The 19,712-nt window shown below is 41.2% G+C and overlaps 7 protein-coding genes across 7 annotated transcripts; 5 read left to right on the forward strand and 2 right to left on the reverse strand. All coding sequences in view use genetic code 12, as the record gives it.

Moving 5' to 3' along the window:
* Nucleotides 1-1,524: 1,524 nt before the first annotated feature.
* Nucleotides 1,525-2,483, reverse strand: RJT20DRAFT_21789 (aldo-keto reductase superfamily protein). Its single transcript, XM_064919291.1, has one exon. It carries the CDS (start codon nucleotides 2,455-2,457, stop codon nucleotides 1,603-1,605), a length of 855 nt encoding a protein of 284 aa, XP_064777753.1. The 5' UTR covers nucleotides 2,458-2,483; the 3' UTR covers nucleotides 1,525-1,602.
* A 2,362-nt stretch (nucleotides 2,484-4,845) lies between these two features.
* TDH3 (glyceraldehyde-3-phosphate dehydrogenase (phosphorylating)) lies at nucleotides 4,846-5,853 on the forward strand (the record flags this gene model as incomplete). The annotated part of the gene is made up of 1 exon (XM_064921328.1): nucleotides 4,846-5,853. The coding sequence occupies one exon, from the start codon at nucleotides 4,846-4,848 to the stop codon at nucleotides 5,851-5,853; it is 1,008 nt and encodes a 335-aa protein (XP_064777754.1).
* Nucleotides 5,854-7,338: 1,485 nt separating this feature from the next.
* Nucleotides 7,339-8,617, forward strand: RJT20DRAFT_125057 (uncharacterized protein). Its single transcript, XM_064916388.1, has one exon. The coding sequence runs from the start codon at nucleotides 7,430-7,432 to the stop codon at nucleotides 8,489-8,491; it is 1,062 nt and encodes a 353-aa protein (XP_064777755.1). The 5' UTR covers nucleotides 7,339-7,429; the 3' UTR covers nucleotides 8,492-8,617.
* A 915-nt stretch (nucleotides 8,618-9,532) lies between these two features.
* PMT2 (dolichyl-phosphate-mannose-protein mannosyltransferase) lies at nucleotides 9,533-12,489 on the forward strand. The gene has a single exon (XM_064916389.1). The coding sequence runs from the start codon at nucleotides 9,744-9,746 to the stop codon at nucleotides 12,051-12,053; it is 2,310 nt and encodes a 769-aa protein (XP_064777756.1). The 5' UTR covers nucleotides 9,533-9,743; the 3' UTR covers nucleotides 12,054-12,489.
* Nucleotides 12,490-12,612: 123 nt separating this feature from the next.
* On the forward strand, nucleotides 12,613-13,641 carry ISA2 (Isa2p). Its single transcript, XM_064916390.1, has one exon. It carries the CDS (start codon nucleotides 12,779-12,781, stop codon nucleotides 13,535-13,537), a length of 759 nt encoding a protein of 252 aa, XP_064777757.1. The 5' UTR covers nucleotides 12,613-12,778; the 3' UTR covers nucleotides 13,538-13,641.
* A 537-nt stretch (nucleotides 13,642-14,178) lies between these two features.
* Nucleotides 14,179-16,071, reverse strand: TPD3 (protein phosphatase 2A structural subunit; the record flags this gene model as incomplete). Its single annotated transcript, XM_064918171.1, has 1 exon — nucleotides 14,179-16,071. One exon carries the CDS (start codon nucleotides 16,069-16,071, stop codon nucleotides 14,179-14,181), a length of 1,893 nt encoding a protein of 630 aa, XP_064777758.1.
* Nucleotides 16,072-18,002: 1,931 nt separating this feature from the next.
* RJT20DRAFT_21913 (putative phosphomutase) lies at nucleotides 18,003-19,262 on the forward strand. The gene has a single exon (XM_064919293.1). It carries the CDS (start codon nucleotides 18,264-18,266, stop codon nucleotides 19,221-19,223), a length of 960 nt encoding a protein of 319 aa, XP_064777759.1. The 5' UTR covers nucleotides 18,003-18,263; the 3' UTR covers nucleotides 19,224-19,262.
* The last annotated feature ends 450 nt before the right edge of the window (nucleotides 19,263-19,712 follow it).

The raw sequence follows: 19,712 nt of genomic DNA on the forward strand, positions 1-19,712 counted from the left end.
CGAAATTGTGACCATAGACAAGCGAATGTAGACACTCTCATGACTCGCCCCAACCATGAGGCATTAATATGTCTACTATTGCATGTGGAGCACGTCAAAAGGCTACTTGTACTGTGTATGTAACACACAAAGGTATGACACTATGCGTTCTTAGAGATAGCGCTCGACGGTAATTATATTGAATTACGGGAGTGCATATTAAATTATCGGTCAACGGCTTAATCCTGTTAGGGAAGGATTCTGTTTTTGTTTTGTTCTACTGCAGCACTTAAATATCGCATTTTTCAAATTGCTTGAGATATTTTTTTTTTTTTTCATAAAAAATACACATGTTCCTCAGAGTGAGAGCTGGGCCTTAAAGGATTATATACATCAATGAAACTGAAATATCTTGGAAGGTTGCACTTCTATAGGTGCTTTGGTTAATTAAAATGAAATAATAAAACAATAAGGGGATTCAGCTATTAATCGAGTCGAAGAATGGTAGATATGCATGTACGCAGCCATACCAGAATGGGGCATTCGGCCGACTCTTATTTGGTAGAAGACCGAGCCTTCGCACCCAATATTTCAATTCTGCATTAGATCGATTATGCTTAACGTCTCCAAATTTCACGGCTCGTATTGGTTGACTTGGGCCGACTATATTGCATACCCTAACTCTATGAGCAACAGCAACCCTATCAAGGTCGAACTTCTTTTATTTTTACCCTTGTTATCCAAATTTATTCCCAAGCTACATGCAACTATATTAGGTTTCTTTGTCTTATGCTAAGTGTAGTGCTTTTATGGCCCTCTTTAAAAGATGCTCCAATTTCTTGGAATTCTTTGTCTCCATTATCACCCATAAATTTTTCATAGATCACCAGGTTTGAAACAATCCTAGAATTCAAATTGGTTGCGGTAAGCAATTTCTGGGCTTTTTTTAGCACCTTCTGCATTTCTTAATATGTACCTATTTTTTAATCTTGGCATGTTTTTCTTAGCAAATGCTTGTATTCAAGGAAACTACTGACTTCCTTTAGTAATAGATTTGAAATATAAGAACAATAATCCCCTCCTACAAATTTCTCTTACCTACCCGACAAATTTTAGAGGGATCACATAACTATTATATTGCGACAGGGAAATCCTTTTGGAAGACGATGTTGTAAGTAAACTGAAACAGCTTGATTTTGTTCAACTCTCGACAAAGTCGGGAAATACTCGCTCGAGTTGAGTTTGTTCATTAGTGGACAATACACTTGTCAATGAATGAAATTTCATTTGAGAACCCGAAGTAAGATTGTAGTATTACCCTACAAGTTCACTTTCCATCACGGTAGAAACCCGGCTACGTCGTATATTTACTGGAAGACATCGTGGGAATTCAGATCATTATCAAAATCGTCTCAAGAGGAACCTCTAGCGTTTATCATTTCCAAAGATAATCTCCCCCACCCGTAGCGATCTACATTCTACAAACTAGTGTTAGTGTCAATTCATATAATATGTATCCGGTATAAGTCCACATTTGTTTAATGGGTCCCGTCAACAATTGAACTCAAACTACTACGTATACTGATAGATTCTCCAATCTAAACCATAACATGAAAATCCGAACTATGGGGCGTCTGTGCATTCCCAATCGGTTGGCTCATAAGCATCCGGCTGATCAAGTTCTTCTAAGTCTTCAGAAGTTAACTCAAAGTCGTTTATAGTTAAGTTTTCGGCCAATCTTCCTATCGTCTTTGTCTTAGGTAATGGGATATAACCCTTTGTAAGGGACCATTTAATTAACACTTGAGCGTATGATTTATGATATTTCTTACAAGTTTTTGCCAAAGGGGAATCTGGTGTCTCAACCAATTTGTACCCATGAGTCAATGGGGCATAAGCTTCTACATTTATTCCCTGAGATAAGCACCAATTTGCCAATTCTGTCCTCATAACCCATGGACTTATTTCTATCTGATTTACCGCTGGGGGATATTTTAAATGCTCCCAATGTAGCAATTCTTCAATGTGATGCTTTCCGTAGTTCGACACACCAATATTCTTAATCAATCCTTTATCAACATACTTTTGCATTATAGCATAACTCTCTAAACGAGAACGTTTTCCTGTCAATGGGGAGTGAATTAGTAGAAGGTCAATATATCCTAGGTCACCACTCTTTGCAATGATTTCTTCAATGGCTTGTGGAGTCTTTGATGCTCCTAATTGCGAGTTCCATAATTTAGTAGTATAGAAGAAATTCGACCGCTTCTCCTTTGGGTTTTCCTTGAGATACTTCACGATACCGTTGGCTACTTCTGCTTCGTTTCCATAGAGAACTGCTGTGTCGAAATGTCTATAACCTACTTTACATGCTTCATAGACTACATTACTTGTTTCCGATCTTGGAATATCGTAGCATCCCAAACCTATGGATGGGATAAAATTGCCTGAATTCAACTTTATTTGTCTTAAGGACATTATTTTTACATGTAGAGCAGTTAGAAGTGGAGAAAGTTAAACTTATTCGATAGTATTAACTTATCTTATATGATGTGATTCTATTCCGCTTATGTAAGAAGAAGCGCAATATGCAAGCAGGATAGCAACTTATAGAGTAGTTTATTACTCGCTATCTTGACGTTGCGAAACGTAAAATAGGGCCATTACCTCTTACAATTGCTCTTCTCTGCCAAGAGCGATTTCTTAAGTAGTTATATTTAAATTTGCTCTACATTATGCTCTTGTGTTTAAGAGTATTATCTTCGTAGCACACTATACGACTTATACTGTATATAGCCGATCCTATCTTTGAGGCTATGAACTCCTCCTGGTGTTGAAGAGGATGTCATTGGAAGACAAAACTCATAATTAAACCAGCTGCTTCACAACCTGAGACTAGTAGGACGTGCAATACTATCCCCGGGACAGACAGCATTGTAGTTGAGTTCGGTATTACAAGTCCTTCATGGTCCATGGAGTTTATGTGTCAGTATGATTTGGTGAGCTGTGCCCGGCATTTTTCACTTGCGGTCTGTAACCTGAAAAATTTGGACAGAGACAACACTTTCCTCTCAAGTACCCCAGATTCACCCCCTTCCGCCTCCTCAAAAGGCAGGTACCATGGGGTAGGGTAGTACTCCCGGTCTACTCAGGAATTGTAGCATGTTCCGTATCTTTCCCGGTGTATTTAGGGAAATCACTCTCTTTCACAGTCCCATATGCTCTGTAACAGTTGTTACCGCCGAGGATTGGCCATGTAGAAACCAGCCTATATACCGGACGCACGTGAGAAAAATCCAATGAAGTCGACTTTTAGTACGGGCGGAAGGCATAATACCCCTTCACCATACAGTATTGACGATTGAATGTTTTAAGAGCCCGTGTTGTGTCGGAACAGGGGTGGGTACTGCTTCTGGCGAGACTCTGACAAATTCAACTGGTCATACTATGGGAATTGAAAGAAGCAACCATTTGTCACTCTCCCAAGTCAAAGCCCTATGACTGCAAAATTGATTACTATTGCACCTCTCACATACATCAAAACGTGACGATACACCATAGATGAGTAATAGAAAAATCGCTCACTCTTCCACTTTGCATGACATTTCCATAGTGAGTGAATTCTATTCCCTTACGTGGTAATTTCGGTCTCGGAGTTCTGTAATGCGATTAAGCATTTTTACAGTTTAATTGAGGAGTGTGTAATGGCACAAGAGTGTACAGTGGGACCTTTCAGACAGTGTAGGGCCAGAGAATCGTTGATTCAGGTGTATTTATTATTATCCCGAAGGTGAAGCCCTGAATTCTCGAAGGAAAGTTTATCTGACACGAGCAATGAACCGAAATTAAGCGAACACGAAGAAAATTGATGTCAAATCTGTTGATTTTGGCGTTTTATAGAAATATCTACATTGACAAAAATTCGAGAAATTTTGGATGGAGTTTCGCCACGGCGTTACGACTCTTGAAAGCTAACCAGACCGTTCCTTTGTCCATCAGGCGACACTAACCAGGCTTCTGTGGCCCCATTGGAGCGCTAAAAACAGCAATTGAGAAATCGGCGAGCCTCTCAGAATGCCTGTAACCGGGTCCAATTGATCTAAATAGTTGAAGAAGTGAATTTTTCAGTGCGATCAACTGATGGTAGGACTATATTCTACCTTTGACATCATCTTACATCTATTGGCATCTTTCGCTTTTCTGCCGTATTTCAATGGGACTTCTTTAGGCATCGAATCTGTTGCATGCTCACCAAAATTAACCTCTATCTCTTGAAACGTCTCTTGAAACGTCTATCTCTTGCAACTTCTATCTCTTAATTGTTGATCCAATGTACTGTGCGTAGCCTTCTCCACCTCCACTCCAATCTCACCCATCACTTTCTGCCTATCAGCACAATTATCTCCGTTCCACCTTCCTCAATTCCAAGCTTAACACTCAGTATCACTAATATTTCACTGGATCCACCAACTCTGACTCTTGCACCGACACCGACACCGCTACCGACACACCGACGCCGTGCCCTGGCGGCTTCCCCTCCTCACTCTCTCTGGCTCTCACACTCACCTTCGTCGTGTCCAGCACTCGTCCCGGGAATCGCTCTTCCATTCATTGTGCGCCGGCCGAATCCAGGGTTTTTTACAGTTTACATCTTTCCCACCTCCCACCACCTCTCCACTGTTAACTACTATAAACTAGAAACTTCCATGCCCACCAATGGAATTCTACAGATACGCTGGCGTGAAATTTAATATAAATTCGCACCAATCTGCTTTTGGATATTCTGGCTGCCATTTTCTTTTCTTCTTCTTCTTGTTCTAGTTCCTCAGGATATAACTTGCTTATACACTAACTAACACACTCACAATGGCTATCAAGATTGGTATTAACGGTTTCGGCCGTATTGGACGTTTGGTTCTCAGAGTCGCTCTCGGCAGAAAGGACATTGAAGTTGTCGCTGTCAACGACCCTTTCATTGCTCCAGACTACGCTTCTTACATGTTCAAGTACGACTCCACCCACGGTAGATACGAGGGTGACGTCAAGTCCGAAGGTGACTCCCTTGTCATTGACGGCCACGCCATCAAGGTTTTCCAAGAGAGAGACCCAGCTTCCATTCCATGGGGTAAGGCCGGTGTCGAATACGTCATCGAGTCCACTGGTGTTTTCACCACCCTTGAGGGAGCTCAAAAGCACATCACCGGTGGTGCCAAGAAGGTCATCATCACTGCTCCATCCTCCGACGCCCCAATGTTCGTCGTTGGTGTTAACGCTGACAAGTACACTCCAGACTTGAACATCATCTCTAACGCTTCTTGTACTACTAACTGTTTGGCTCCTTTGGCCAAGGTTATTAACGACGTCTTCGGTATCGAGGAAGGTTTGATGACCACTGTCCACTCCATCACTGCCACTCAAAAGACTGTCGATGGTCCATCCCACAAGGACTGGAGAGGAGGTAGAACCGCTTCCGGTAACATCATCCCATCCTCCACCGGTGCTGCTAAGGCCGTCGGTAAGGTTATTCCAGAATTGAACGGTAAGTTGACCGGTATGTCTTTGAGAGTCCCAACCGTTGATGTTTCCGTCGTCGACTTGACTGTCAGACTTAAGAAGCCAGCCACCTACGAGGAGATCTCCGAGGCTATCAAGGCTGCTTCTAACGGTGAATTGAAGGGTGTCTTAGGTTACACAGAGGACGCTGTCGTCTCCACTGACTTCTTGGGTTCTTCTTACTCTTCCATTTTCGACCAAAAGGCCGGTATCTTGTTGTCCCCAACTTTCGTCAAGTTGATCTCTTGGTACGATAACGAGTTCGGTTACTCCACCAGAGTTGTCGACTTGTTGGAGCACGTCGCTAAGGCTTCCAACTAACTATCCACCAAGTTATAAGTAGTGGAGTCGTGAAATTGTGACAAAACCAATGAGCCCTACTAGCTAGTATAGTAGTGGGACTTTGTTTTTAGACATATGGAATAGCTTCAGCATCTACTTATGGCTGTGGCTTAGTAATACGAACATAGTTGATATATAGTGTATTTATATATGAATCATGAAAAATTAGAAAATAATTTGTTTTGTAGAGTAGTTGAATCATATGATGTCCTAATCACGCTCTCATAGTAATACTCTCAGAACATGCGATTGGGGAAGTTCCAAGATGGATGGAGAATAGACTGAATAGACTAGAGAAGTGAAATAAGGCCCTAGCATCCATATATGACGGTCATCGTGCTACTGCCACAAGCGGCACGGCTGTAGAGAACGCAATACAAATCCAATTGGGTGGGGCTCTTTCATAATTTATGATTTACTTGAGGAGAAAGTCTCTAAACTGCGAGAGAGTGAAACAAGGAGTTAGATACCTTTTTGTAACATTTCTACAACTTTCTGAAGTGATCTGAAATGCTCTACAAACAGCTAACCCATGTTTATTGCCGAAAGTGGACTCGAACACACCGTCGGTGGTAGCATTCCACTCCTGACTGGAGAGGTTCATTATTCAGAGTATATTTTATAGAACAAAATCAAATTAAGATTTCTGGAACAAAAATGCCAAACCGTATCAGTAAGGTTATTTGATACAATAGACCGCGGAACTACGGTCAGAGTGGCTAGGTAGTGGTACAAATTGTCTAATATTATCTTGGTCCACGAAGAATTGAGTTGATAGCAAAATTCTTATAAAATAAACAGTATCAGTAGCACAATCCCACCGTTCACGGCGATTACATTAATGATTAGTTTAATCTGCGATAACGCAGTAACCAAGCACTGAGGTACAAGCGACGGGGTTCAGAAACCGATGACAAATGAAAAAAACACAATATTAAACTGCACACCAGACTACACCCAACTGGGCAGTTCAATGCCCTTGAACTCAAATCCCAGCCGTGATCTATAAAAGAAAAGAAACTGAAATATTACAAATAGCACTATTTCAAGGACCCCACGAACGGCTTTTGCACCACCAGTGCAAACCCCACGAATTCACCCTCCTGAGTGAAATAAAGTACGAAGATAAAAACCTCAAACCTTGGCAGCTCATGTGTTAGGAAGGTGCATAACACATAACACACAATACGTATGTTACATAGAACACAATAAAAATACCTGAAATACTACAAATTGATACTAATTAAGAGACTGGAATAGACTGGGATGTCAAAGTCCAGAATTATTGCAAATTCTATACGGAATTCATGGATTTTTCCTTCAAATCTTATTATTCTGAGCTAAAATAATACAAACTTAAATAACTAATAAATTATTAGAGATAACCAATTGTAAACAAAGCCTTGTACCATTACATACGTAATTGTGTCGTAAATGGTTTGTCGCAGTTTTGATTCGCGACAGCCCAACAGGAAGCATCAAAACAAAGAATCTTTTGATTGCAAACGTACTTTCAAGGAATAGTTATCTTCCTCACAAAGGCAGTAAAACAGACATGAGTGCGACAGATTCGCCGGGGAATGACCCGAGGGATATAACCAATCTTTTTCTAAATCAGACTTTCAAACTCTACAAGTCAAACCAGGCATTGATACCTTCTTCAACGGGAACTTCAGTATCATCTGGTTTCTCTCTTTCGCCAGCACAAACATCTTATCTAAAGAACAACATAGCTAAACAGTTGTTCCATATATATAGAACACAGAAGAACTCAGATGTGGAAGCAGAACTCATTCCGAGATTCAATACATATAAAGATATCATTCCAGAGTTAAAGGTGATTTTTGGGTTCAGAAATACATACAGAAGAAACAACGTATATTCTATACAATATCTCGTCATAAAGACAGCAAATAGGGCACTTCAGCTTCCCCGTCAAGTGTTTGTTTTTGTGAATAGAGATGGAGACACACCTAATCCTAATACGTTTAATACCGTGATACTAAATCGAGTGGCCAGTAGTGGCACTCATGCTGGAACCAACAAGTTTATCTTGTCATTGCTCGAGAATATGCCCGAGAGCTCCACTTCGATGGTGATTAAAAACTATAGAATGAATGACAGGTACATTGGTTCATTGGCTAATGAGCTATTCAATGGTATAAAGGGCTTCCGTGAGACAAGAGTTGACACCGAGATACGATGGGTAGACGAGCTCATAGGAGATTTGGATATAACATACGCGTTAGGCAAAGAAGTGTCTGCCTTTGCCAGCGGGCCCATAATTAACAGCAATCTACGGAACATACTGGTAAATATCCCTCGCAAGGACATTACCAAGTTTATTGATAAGTATGAAGAAGAGGAACAAAGTAACGAACATGAATCACCTTTACATATTACAACAATTGTCAATGACTTCTTAAGGGAGTCTAGCACTATTAACTTCGACAATTTGCTGATCGTGAAGCTCACGACTAATGTGGTGAACATTTCCATAGAGGGTAAGTTCAAGATATTTGGTGACAGGTTCCTGAATGATTCCAATTCACTTCTCAAAGATGAACTCGTCTGGTTTCTATTGGAGTCCGTTTACAATGAACAGACCTTGCAGTAGAGGCAATAAAGAGCGCTTAAAATAGATTATGGTAGTTAAAGAGCATCTGATACGGTTTTACTTAATAAACGCTTAGGAACGAGTTCAACGACATAATAAGGGAATAAAATGAAGCATAGACAAGAGAATAAAGAAATATACGAATACTGCTCTTTGGTAGAGACTACCACGAAAATACAAATTTATAGAGGCAATTGCAAATAAGCGATTTCACAACTAATCTCTATCTCTCCTTTAAGATCTAGTATTCAGTATCATAAACATACATCTATAACCTAATCCCAAGTTCATTCCCAGGTAAACAAGTGTAATCAAAAGACTCCTAACAAGACGAACTAACTATGCTTACATAATCAACTCGAGTTTATTACCTCATCGACAAGATCTTAATTTTTCATTTTTCATTTTTCATTTTTCACTTTTCACGTGACCCACGATCTCCGTCTCTCTAAAGAACAGCGAATGCCCGAAAGAACATCATTCCTCGAACGATCTCCGAATATGGCATTGCACGTTGGAATCAAAGACTCGTTCCATGCTATTTGCACTCCCTCGCCATGCACCTAACGCTCCACATATCGTGATTGTTCCAAGAATTCTCGGAAAATGTCCCACTTGGGGGAGGTGCACGTGACCCCCACTACACATATTGACAGTATTCATTCCATCGAGTCTCATAGAGATATCATCCCCACCTATCCAAATCGCTTCCAATTGAAATATTGAGAACATCTACGACTCTCCCACTTGTACATTGATCTCAATAACCACCTGCCATTTCTCTACATTTCTAACAATACCTTTCTTCCCCACCACCACCACCTCCTCCACCTTCACCTCTTTCCTCTTTCCTCTTTCCTCTTTCATCATTTCCACCTCCACCTCCCTCCTCAACCACACCACCCCATTTCCTCTCTGCCAACACAACCAACTCATATCCCACCTACAACACTCTCATTGTCCTCTACACACTCCCTCAACACACACTCAAAAAAACACGTATTCTCTAACCTATATACACTCCAGCGAAAAAGAGAGGGTCTCCATAATTAAGAAACAAGAGTTGAGCGGTTATCATCATTAGTTTCTTCTGAGCCAACAACCCTTCAACCACCCAATTGTGCCCCGGCTTGGACGATAATCAGAGCAGAATCAGCCCTAGAAACTCACTAGCCGCCCCCTGCTCCTTGAGACCCGTTTTTTTGCTGCTTTTTCATTCCCCCTGTTGTTCACCCTACACCCATACAAAACCATGTCTGCGTCCGGTATTGACTCGGCAAGAGACACACTCCGTCAAAGAAAGGGCAAAGAATCCGAGGAAAACTCCGATTTGAACAACCCCGTTGATAGTGTCGAAGATGCCGATGTTGTCGATGCCTCAGACGCCAAAAGAGCCCAATTGGAGGACAGCAAAGACTTTTACACGTCGCTCAAAAAGCTTGAAGCCATTCTTGCACCCATTCTCTTCACAGCCCTCTCATTCTTTGTCCGTTTCTATCGTATTAGCATTAACGATTCCGTGGTGTGGGACGAAGCCCATTTCGGTAAGTTTGGCTCGTACTACTTGAGACACGAGTTCTACCACGATGTCCATCCACCTTTGGGTAAAATGCTCATTGGTCTTTCTGGTTACTTGGCCGGTTACAACGGTTCCTGGGACTTCCCATCAGGTGAAAAATACCCAGACTACATTGACTACACCAAAATGCGTTTATTCAATGCTACTTTCTCTGCTCTTTGTGTTCCATTCGCATACTATACCATGAAGGAGATCGGATTCTCCATCGCTACAACTTGGTTATTCACTTTGATGGTCACCTTGGAGCTTTCCTACGTCACTCTTGGTAAGTTTATTCTTTTGGATTCTATGCTTCTCTTTTTCACTGTTGCTACAGTGTTCTGTTTCTCTCGTTTCAACAACTTCAACACCAGGGAGAAAGAATTTTCCAGAAAGTGGTGGAAATGGCTTCTTCTCACCGGTTTCTCAATTGGATGTACTTGTTCCGTTAAGATGGTGGGTCTTTTCGTCACTACCTTAGTCGGAATCTACACAATTGTCGATCTTTGGACCAAGCTCGGAGACAAGACCATTTCATGGAAGAGATACACCCAACATTGGCTCGCCAGAACCCTTGGTCTCATTGTGATCCCTATCACCATCTTCTTGATTTCTTTCAAGGTTCACTTTGACCTCTTGTACAAGTCAGGAACTGGTGATGCTAACATGTCCTCGCTTTTCCAGGCCAACCTTGTTGGTTCTGATGTCGGTGGTGGACCTAGAGAGGTTACCATTGCCCATTCCGTCGTTACATTGAAGAACCAAGGTCTTTCCGGCGGTCTTTTGCACTCGCACGTTCAAACTTTCCCAGAAGGCTCCAAGCAACAACAAGTCACCACCTATGGACACAAGGATTCTAACAATAACTGGGTATTCCAAAGACCAAGAGGTGAACCTGCCTACGATACTTCTAACAACAACACCGAAATTGAATACATCTTGGACGGTATGTCTGTTAGAATCATGCACCCACAGACAGGTAGAAACTTGCACACTCACGAAATTCCAGCTCCAGTCACTAAGGCTCAATGGGAAGTTGCATGTTATGGTAACATGACAATCGGTGATGTCAAGGACAACTGGATTATTGAAGTTGCCGAACAACAATCTAATGAAGATAAGTTACGTATTCACCCATTAACCACCTCAATCAGATTCAAGTCGCAAGCTTTGGGTTGTTACTTAGGTGTCACCGGTGTTTCTTTGCCTCAATGGGGTTTCAGACAAGGTGAAGTTGTGTGTTACAAGAACCCATTCAAGAAGGACAAGCGCACTTGGTGGAACATCGAAAACAACAGAAATGAAATTCTTCCACCAGCTCCAGCAGACTTTAAATTACCAAAGACTCGTTTCATGCGTGATTTCATCCAACTTAACTTGGCCATGATGGCTACCAACAATGCTTTGATTCCAGATGGTGACAAGCAAGATGACTTGGCTTCCGAAGCTTGGCAATGGCCAACTTTGAATGTTGGTATTAGAATGTGTACTTGGGCCAGTAACAAGGTTAAGTATTTCCTTGTTGGTTCTCCATTCAATACTTGGGCCTCCTCTGTTGCTGTTGTCAACTTCGCTATCGTCACTTTATGGTTCTTGATCAGATGGCAAAGACAAATTGTAGACTTCCCACCTGACAAACCAAACAAGTTGAGAAAGTTCTTGATGGGTGGTATCTACCCTATGTTCGGTTGGGGTTTGCACTTTATGCCATTCGTCATCATGGGTAGAGTTACATATGTTCACCATTATGTGCCAGCACTTTACTTCGCCATGATTATTTTATGTTACGAAATTGAGGAGTTCACATCTCCATTAGGCCAACCTAACTCCTCTTCCAAGGCTAAGATTGCGCGCGCCTTTATCTACGCCCTTGCTTATGCTGGTGTCATCTATTCCTTCTGGTACTGGAGATACATTTCGTTAGGTATGGAAGGACCAAAGGAGAACTGGAAGCACTTGGATCTCTTGCCAACTTGGAGAATTTCCGATGACAAGTACCGTTAAGCAGCTAGTCGAGTAGGGTGGAGACTAGTCCATTCATATATATGTGTATATACAATTACAGTTGATTTGTAACGTTTAGTCAAAAGAAATTTGTAGGCTTTGTTGTAGCTAGAAGAGGAGACTTCGACAAGAACAGACTTCGACAAAAGATCTCCCGAGAGAGCACTTATCATGGGACACAGATACTGGCCATGAAAAGAACATTGCGAAACTCAACACATGCTGGAAGGGGAGGTTTATCCCTTTCATGTAACGGAACCAGTCGACTATGGGTCTTCTCCAATAACGTCTCTCTCAATACTCCCCACTCTCAACTTTCTTCTTTATTACATATAGAGGCTGCGAATTTTCCCATACATTAAGAAGGGACATTTTGCCACACAGGGCTATATTTCTCCCATTTTAGTCCATTTTTTCTCCCAAAACCCACCACGCCAACTACTACTGGCTCCATCCAGATACTATCCACCCATTATTTTTACCTCTTACGTCCCACCATCTCTTTCATATCGACCCATCCCCAACAAGATTGCTGCAATTTCGAACTTCGGACTCGAACCGGTACTGCATACTCCCTATCATTATTTCCGCTCACCAAAAAATTTATAACCACTAAAATTCGATTATTTGTAAGCTTTCTTTCTTTATGGAGAAGGGAATATTGGCACTACTTTGGAGTTGTTTGAAGCTTAAAGTGTGATACATAGTATTTAAATTATATCATAATGCTAGTAAACGTTTTGAGGCGGCCAATTTTGGTCAGAAACTTGAAAAGATCGGCCCTTCTCAAGCCATCTCACAGTCAAATACCGGTGGAATACTCGATACTGAGAGTCCAGTTGTACTCAACTGGTGGAACAGCAACAAATAGCACTTCTAGAAGTGCCAGCACAGGGAATAGCACTGGAAGTGCTCCGAAAGCGTTCAAAGCATCATCTTTTGCCTTTCCAAAGGCACCAGGAACCCCAGCAACCGGTTCGCAAACAAAGCACGAACAACAACCAAATGTTCCGCAAGAAGACATCGACGATTTCAACGCCACGAAATTGGTTCATGGAAAGACCGATTTGCATATCGCTATAACACAGCGTGCTAGCGACAAGCTCAACTCGATCTCAGTAAACGATAATAACCCCGATTCGGCATTGAGGATAGGTGTAGAAAGTGGTGGATGCCACGGATTCCAGTACAATTTGAATCTTACTGATTTGAAGAAAGAGTTGGCCGAGGACGAAGATGACGAGTTGTTGGTATTCAAGCGCATAGATAATACTGGAAATATTGCCCAGATCATATTGGATGATTCCTCTCTCGAAATCTTACAGGATTCAAAGCTAGACTACACAAAGGAATTGATCGGATCCTCATTCAAGATTGTTGATTCTCCTTACACATCGACGGCTTGTGGATGCGGTGCTTCCTTTGACTTTGATTTTGAGAAGTTGGAGAAGACAAAAGCGGAAAGAAATAAGTCATCCTCTTAAACATGGCTTGAAGGTTACTAATTGTATATATGACTCTCATTTTTTATGATTATTTATTAAGATACAAGAGACTATGTGTCTATTCACGAGCTCACGATTTTAGATTCTTTGATTTGAATGTAGATGTAGAACAGTAGTACAAGACACTTTGTTGGGCCGATTGTCCGCAAAGCTGAAGGGTTACTGATATGAAGTTAAGTTTGGTTGGGAAATTTGACCACCCTGCTACCGTTCTACCGCAGAAAGAATTGAATAGTTCCTACAAAACTCATTTCATAAATTTCTGTATATTTAAAAAAACGAAATATTAATTTCAGAATAGGAAAAGAATAAACGGTGTAACAACTGTGGAATTAAGCTGAAGCACCAGTTACATAATGACTATTGTTGGACAAAGAGGGAGTCAGACGATAAACCAAACAATAACGAATCAACATTGAACTGAATACAAAGTACTGGGCTTTATGTGCTATTATATATGAACATCGACTGTTCTCTTTTGGCAGATTTTGCGGACTCCCTAATGACATGTACTCTTTTCTATTTCAAGAACACCCGTGTGAAACTAGTATATTCATTCGAAGAAATATCTCTAGAAGCTGCGTTTCACTTTGCAGAATCTCTGACATACACCTCTGACTCTAAGCCATCAACTCGTTAATACCTTGGATACTCTTGCTTGAGTAGAATCTCACATCCACGTCCTCATCATTCTGCAACTTTTCAAGATTCAGTAAGATTTCTAAGTTGACTAACTTACGCAACTCATCATCTTTCACTGGCAACTTATTCTTGTTGGCAACGAAAGTTTGCACAAGCAAGAGATACGATTTAGCAACATTAAAACGAATGTTTGGTACACCATCTGTGATCAAGCTGTTGATGAAGGGCAAGACCTTCTTGATGATGATAGGGTAGTCAATCACAGGAATCAATTTTGTGATCGCAAAGAGACAAGTGATACGAATGATGAAGTTAGAATAGTCAATCTTGTCATCGTCATCGATTTTATCGTCGTTATTTAATAAACGATTGATAATCTCAGTGTTGGCCCAGTTGGAACCAAAAATTACTGTTAACTCTTTCAAATTGTTAACTGCTGCATCTCTAATGGCAAATACTGGATCCCAGAGCCATGACATACATAATGAGAGTAATTCATCGTTGAAAAATGACTCACCGAGCTGGTTAGCAAGCTTTGGGATATATTCAATGATGGCTAAACGCACTCTCCATTTATAGTCTTGCGCCAACTCTGTGATAGCTGGAAGCAAGTTAGTAGATAAAAGATTGATTCCAATCGTCTCATCCACCACAGAAAGATTGGAGATGATGTTCAACCGTACGTCAGGAAATTCATCCTTCAACATAACCAAAAAGATGGGGAGAAGTTTGTCGATTGTGGCTTGTCTTTCGAGGATAGGAGATAAACCGGTAATTGTAGATGCCAATGATGCTCTCACGTTGTCTTGAGCGTCCTGGCTCAACTCGTTGACAACTGGGATGATCTTGGTAAGAACGATAGTACGGCTAGAAGGGTATTTAGTGAGCAATTGACAGAATGACGGCAATTGCTTGGCAATGGCCTTCCTGACCTCTCCTTCATTATCTTTCATAAGCGCGATGAATGGCTCAATCAACTGGAAAAGGTCACTCTCTTCGCTGGTAAAGTTAGCTGCTATCTTGGTGAAACGGTCTGCGGCAGTATACCTGACTCTCCAGCTCTCGTCTTTGATCAATTTCAAGGCGGAAGTTAAGAAATCTGAGTTGAAACTAGTCTCGTGGATCTTTTGGAAGAATTCAAGAATTGCTATCAACACATCAATACTTAAGAATTTTACCAGGTCTTGGTCATCATTAATCAAGTGTTGGAACATTTTCGAAATGATTTCCCAGTCTTCGTTGTTAATCTTGTTTGAATCACTTGGGTTCTTCTCAGTGAACTCTGTAAGAAGATTGATAATGCGGGGCAAGTTGGTTGCTGCGGCTCTTCTGACCATCGGATAGTCATCAGTGACGAGCTTTAAATATAAGTTCAAAAGATCTTTCCGTGTTGGAGCGTTTACTCTGACAATCACAGCCTTGTATAAACCACAAGATGCGATCTTCTTGGAAAACCAGTTGCCTTGAGAAAGGCTACGGATTAAGGTGAGGAAGATACCGTTGATTTCCTCTTTGGTGAGGTCTTCTGCAATCTTATTTAGGGAGTCAATGGCTTTGTCCCTCACAATTGGCTCTTCCATCAGCGCTAAGATGGTGAGAATCTGAATAAGAGGCTCGCAGTGTTCGTGGCCGCCGATAAGAGGAATGAAATCACCCAACTTGGATGCTAACACAGCAAAAACTTCTTCTTCGTCGTCTTGAGCTACGTCATTCAAGAATGGTAAAAGCTCTTTAAGAGTGCGTTCCGGGCCAAGAGCAATGGCGATGTTATCAAGTTTTTGCATGGCTTCCACTCTGTTGGAGACGTCATCGTGCTTGAGCTCGTCCATAAGGAGAGCGAGGGGGTAGAGGTCGTCGTTGTAGTTATCCATTATGACAGATGAAAATATATGTGAAGTGGGGAAATGTTCTGGCTTAAAGGATTAAGTGTAAATTGCTTGGAAGTACTTAGAAGCAAATCGTAGCAAGATGATAGTTCAATGTAGTAACTTTAAACGGCAATGCTGTGCTAGAATGAAGCCAATGATGTTTCGAACTTCAATAACAATGAAACAGGAATTTCTGGAGCAAACGGTCGCAATATTAGTCGTATGGTGGTGGAGGAACTAGTAACAAATAAGAATTAGCGTGAAATTTGCACAGATGCTATTCTTTTGCTTTGTTTCGTCCGTTAATGATAATACACAACAATAAATGCTTCTTCTATTGCTATTGGATGTGTTGGAATCCGTTGTGAATTGCCAAATCTATGCTATACCACAAGCGTGTCGTTGACTTCGTTGGCGATTTCTGGTTTCTGTCGATGAAGCAAGTCGGTGATGTCAAACTTTGGTCTTCTTCGAATTTCTGGTTTTTACCCGCCAATTAATACCAGTACACACAAATACAATAGGACACTGTATCTACAGACAATACAGAGCGGTTCTTCAGGTCCTTAATCAAAACAATAAACAATCGGCGTTTTTCTTCTCGTCTTGACTCTCTCTCGTATCTCAATACAAACTATAGAGTGCTTTCTACTGGTATCTACCACTGCAATCACTATCTATCACAATTACTGGTTTTACAACAAAACCGCTTTGCGATCGATCGAGTGAACGGAGGATTGAAATTTTGACGGAGGAGAGGGTGGTTTGCACACGACCGCCCTGGATTCAGTGTAGTGGGTGGGTGAGTGTGTGGTGGGTAAGAATTGGTGGTGGTTAGTAGTGGTGAGTAGTGGTGAGTAGGTGGTGTGGGTGGTGTGGGTGGTATAGGTGAAGGTGGTGAGTGTTAGTGGTGGTTTTAGTTGGTTTGGTATAGATTTAGGTGGTGGTATAAAAAAAAAGTTCGTTATGGTAGCTTCGTTATGGTAGCTTACTTGCTTATGGGTTAAGATAGTAGTGTGGAAGTGAGAGACAGTGCAAAAGAGAGAGAGAGAGGCTGTCCAAAAGAGAGAGAGACCGTTCAAAATAGAGAGAGACCGTTCAAAATAGAGAGAGAATTACACATTAGAGATATGACATAGCTACATACATATCTACAACCACAAGAAAAATCGCTGCAAATTGCCATTGGAAACCAGAATTTTGCCCTAGTCTACTAAACATATTTAATACTAACATATTTAATAATAAAATACCCAATACCACCCATACCACCCACTTACTTATCTCTACTCATCCAAGCGGTCATAGGACCTCACTGAGTGCACTCTCTATCTTTTTTTATTATTGGGTTCGCTCCCTGGCCCCTTTCTATGGACGTACCCCAATAGGCTCTCTTTGGAACAATACAAAATTCCTACAGAAACCGACTCCCCATTATGTGCCAGAGTGAACTGTAATTGTCTATCGCTGCCACTCTCGCGTGTTGGCTCCCCGAGGTATGGAACACTCACCTCGGAATGTTGGCGATGGCTGCAATAAGTATTGATGCCCTGCGGTCAGATAAACAGAAAACAGACAATCAGACAATCAGACAATCAGGATGCAAAAGATTGAACTTTTGGGTGTTGTTAATCGTAGCTAACTTGACCCTGGCTCCCGGTCCCAGATCCTGAACTCTTCATGTTTATCCTACCCACCCCTGACATGTGACGTGTTCTCTGTCGCTGCTGATTGTTGCCCACATAAAGGAAAACGTCTTAACAAAGCAATCGCGCTGGAGAATATCACCCATTAAAAAATAGAAGTTTTATAGCCATTTTAATGGGAGTTCTATATATGAAAACAGATCATCGTAGATGGTAGATGTTTCTAAATGAAGTTCAGACATCCATAGGACACCCCTTCAGACAATTCCCAGGATCTTGGACCGAACTGAGGCGGTTTGGATGTTTTAGTTGGCAATATTTGCGGCACGGATCTTTTCTTGAGTTCTTAAGTTATTATCAGGTCCGGGTAACTCTTACCAATCGGGAAATATTGTAAAACGTGAAAACGTGCAAGTGGTGTAATGAAGGTATTCAAACGTATTAGAGAAGCTGTAACAAATAGAATTTAGAAGTTTATATAGAAGCAGTTAATCCGTGTGTAATCTAGATTGTTGCAGTAAATATCGTAAGAAAAAAAACAGCAAAAAAATGGCTACAAAACCCAGCGAATTGGATGTCCTAGACTCTCATCTTTCATCCACAGATGCTCAAGAGTATCAAGACGAATTGAAGACTTTAGAAGCTTCGTTATCTTCTTACTGGAAATTCGAGGTTGTGCCAGGCGTTTTCAAGCAGTCATTGAAGGAAACAGACGAGCTGAAATTCAACTATTTGAACGAGCATTTTGGTATTCTTGAGTCATGGGATGAAATCACTACCAAATTAGCCACATTGAATTTGCAGCTGAGTGAAGACGAATCTTACAAGATCTTCTTTTTAGCTAGACATGGACAGGGATTCCACAACTTGGCTCACAGCAAGTACGGTGATAAGGCATGGAACGAATATTGGTCCAAATTGAATGGTGACGGAGAAATTGTGTGGGGTCCAGATCCATTATTGACCGAGTTGGGCATTTCGCAAGCACAAGAAAATGCAGCTGTATGGAAACAAGAATTACTGAATAACAAATCTGGCAAAACCGACTTAATCTTGCCTACAAAGTGGTTTGTGTCCCCATTAAGCAGATCGATAGATACCTTGATCAATACCTGGGGAGATATTGTTGACTTGAAGAAAGTGCAACCTTTGATTCAAGAGAACTTGAGAGAAACAACTGGTGTCCATACTTGCGACAAGAGATCTCCAAGAAGAGTAATTGCCAAAAAATACGAGCCAAAAGGATTTAGAATCGAGACTGGTTTCTCCGAGGAAGATATCTACTACAAGGACGACTACCGTGAGACGGTGGCTGAACAGTCTCTCAGAATCAATAAAAATTTGCAGCAAATCTTTAATGAGAATCCCGAGGACTCCATCATCAGCTTGACAAGTCACTCAGGCTCCATTAGGGCACAGTTATTGGTCTTGGGTCATCGCTCATTTGCTGTTGGTACCGGTGGAATGATTCCGGTGTTTGTAAAAGCAACTAGACACCACAATAAGTAATTTGTAGAGGATATACATTAGACATATAGACGTATCAACGCCTTTAAAGCCTCACTCATCGTAGAAGTACGTCAATCTTTAATATTCTAGATTAAGTTTGGAAATGTCAAATGAATGACGTTTTAACGCCTTGGATAAATGTGTCCGAGCGGTAGAAATGCTGGATTGCTTCTTTCGTAAACCAAATCTAGAGATATAACGGTTTCTAAAACTAGCCGATGGCATGAAAAATATTTCTCCGTGGATCATGAACTGAGGATTTTCAATATTAGAAACTATTAGTCGTCATGGCTTTGGGTTGTATAAAATATTCCCACGGTGTTTAATGTCTAGACTGAGGTCCTTTTTAGGGCGACTGTATTCAAAAAATGTGGTATTTTTCAGTTTGTTTAAAGCTTTACTGATGAGCCTCCACTATACCACGGGGGCCCTATGTAATTAATATATAATTTTGACGTAGTCCATAGTACAGCATGGTCTGCTGCGGAT

The sequence above is a fragment of the Scheffersomyces xylosifermentans genome (assembly GCF_036884685.1).
Source record: "Scheffersomyces xylosifermentans strain CBS 12540 chromosome Unknown RJT20scaffold_1, whole genome shotgun sequence".
Taxonomy (NCBI): Eukaryota; Fungi; Ascomycota; class Pichiomycetes; order Serinales; family Debaryomycetaceae; genus Scheffersomyces; species Scheffersomyces xylosifermentans.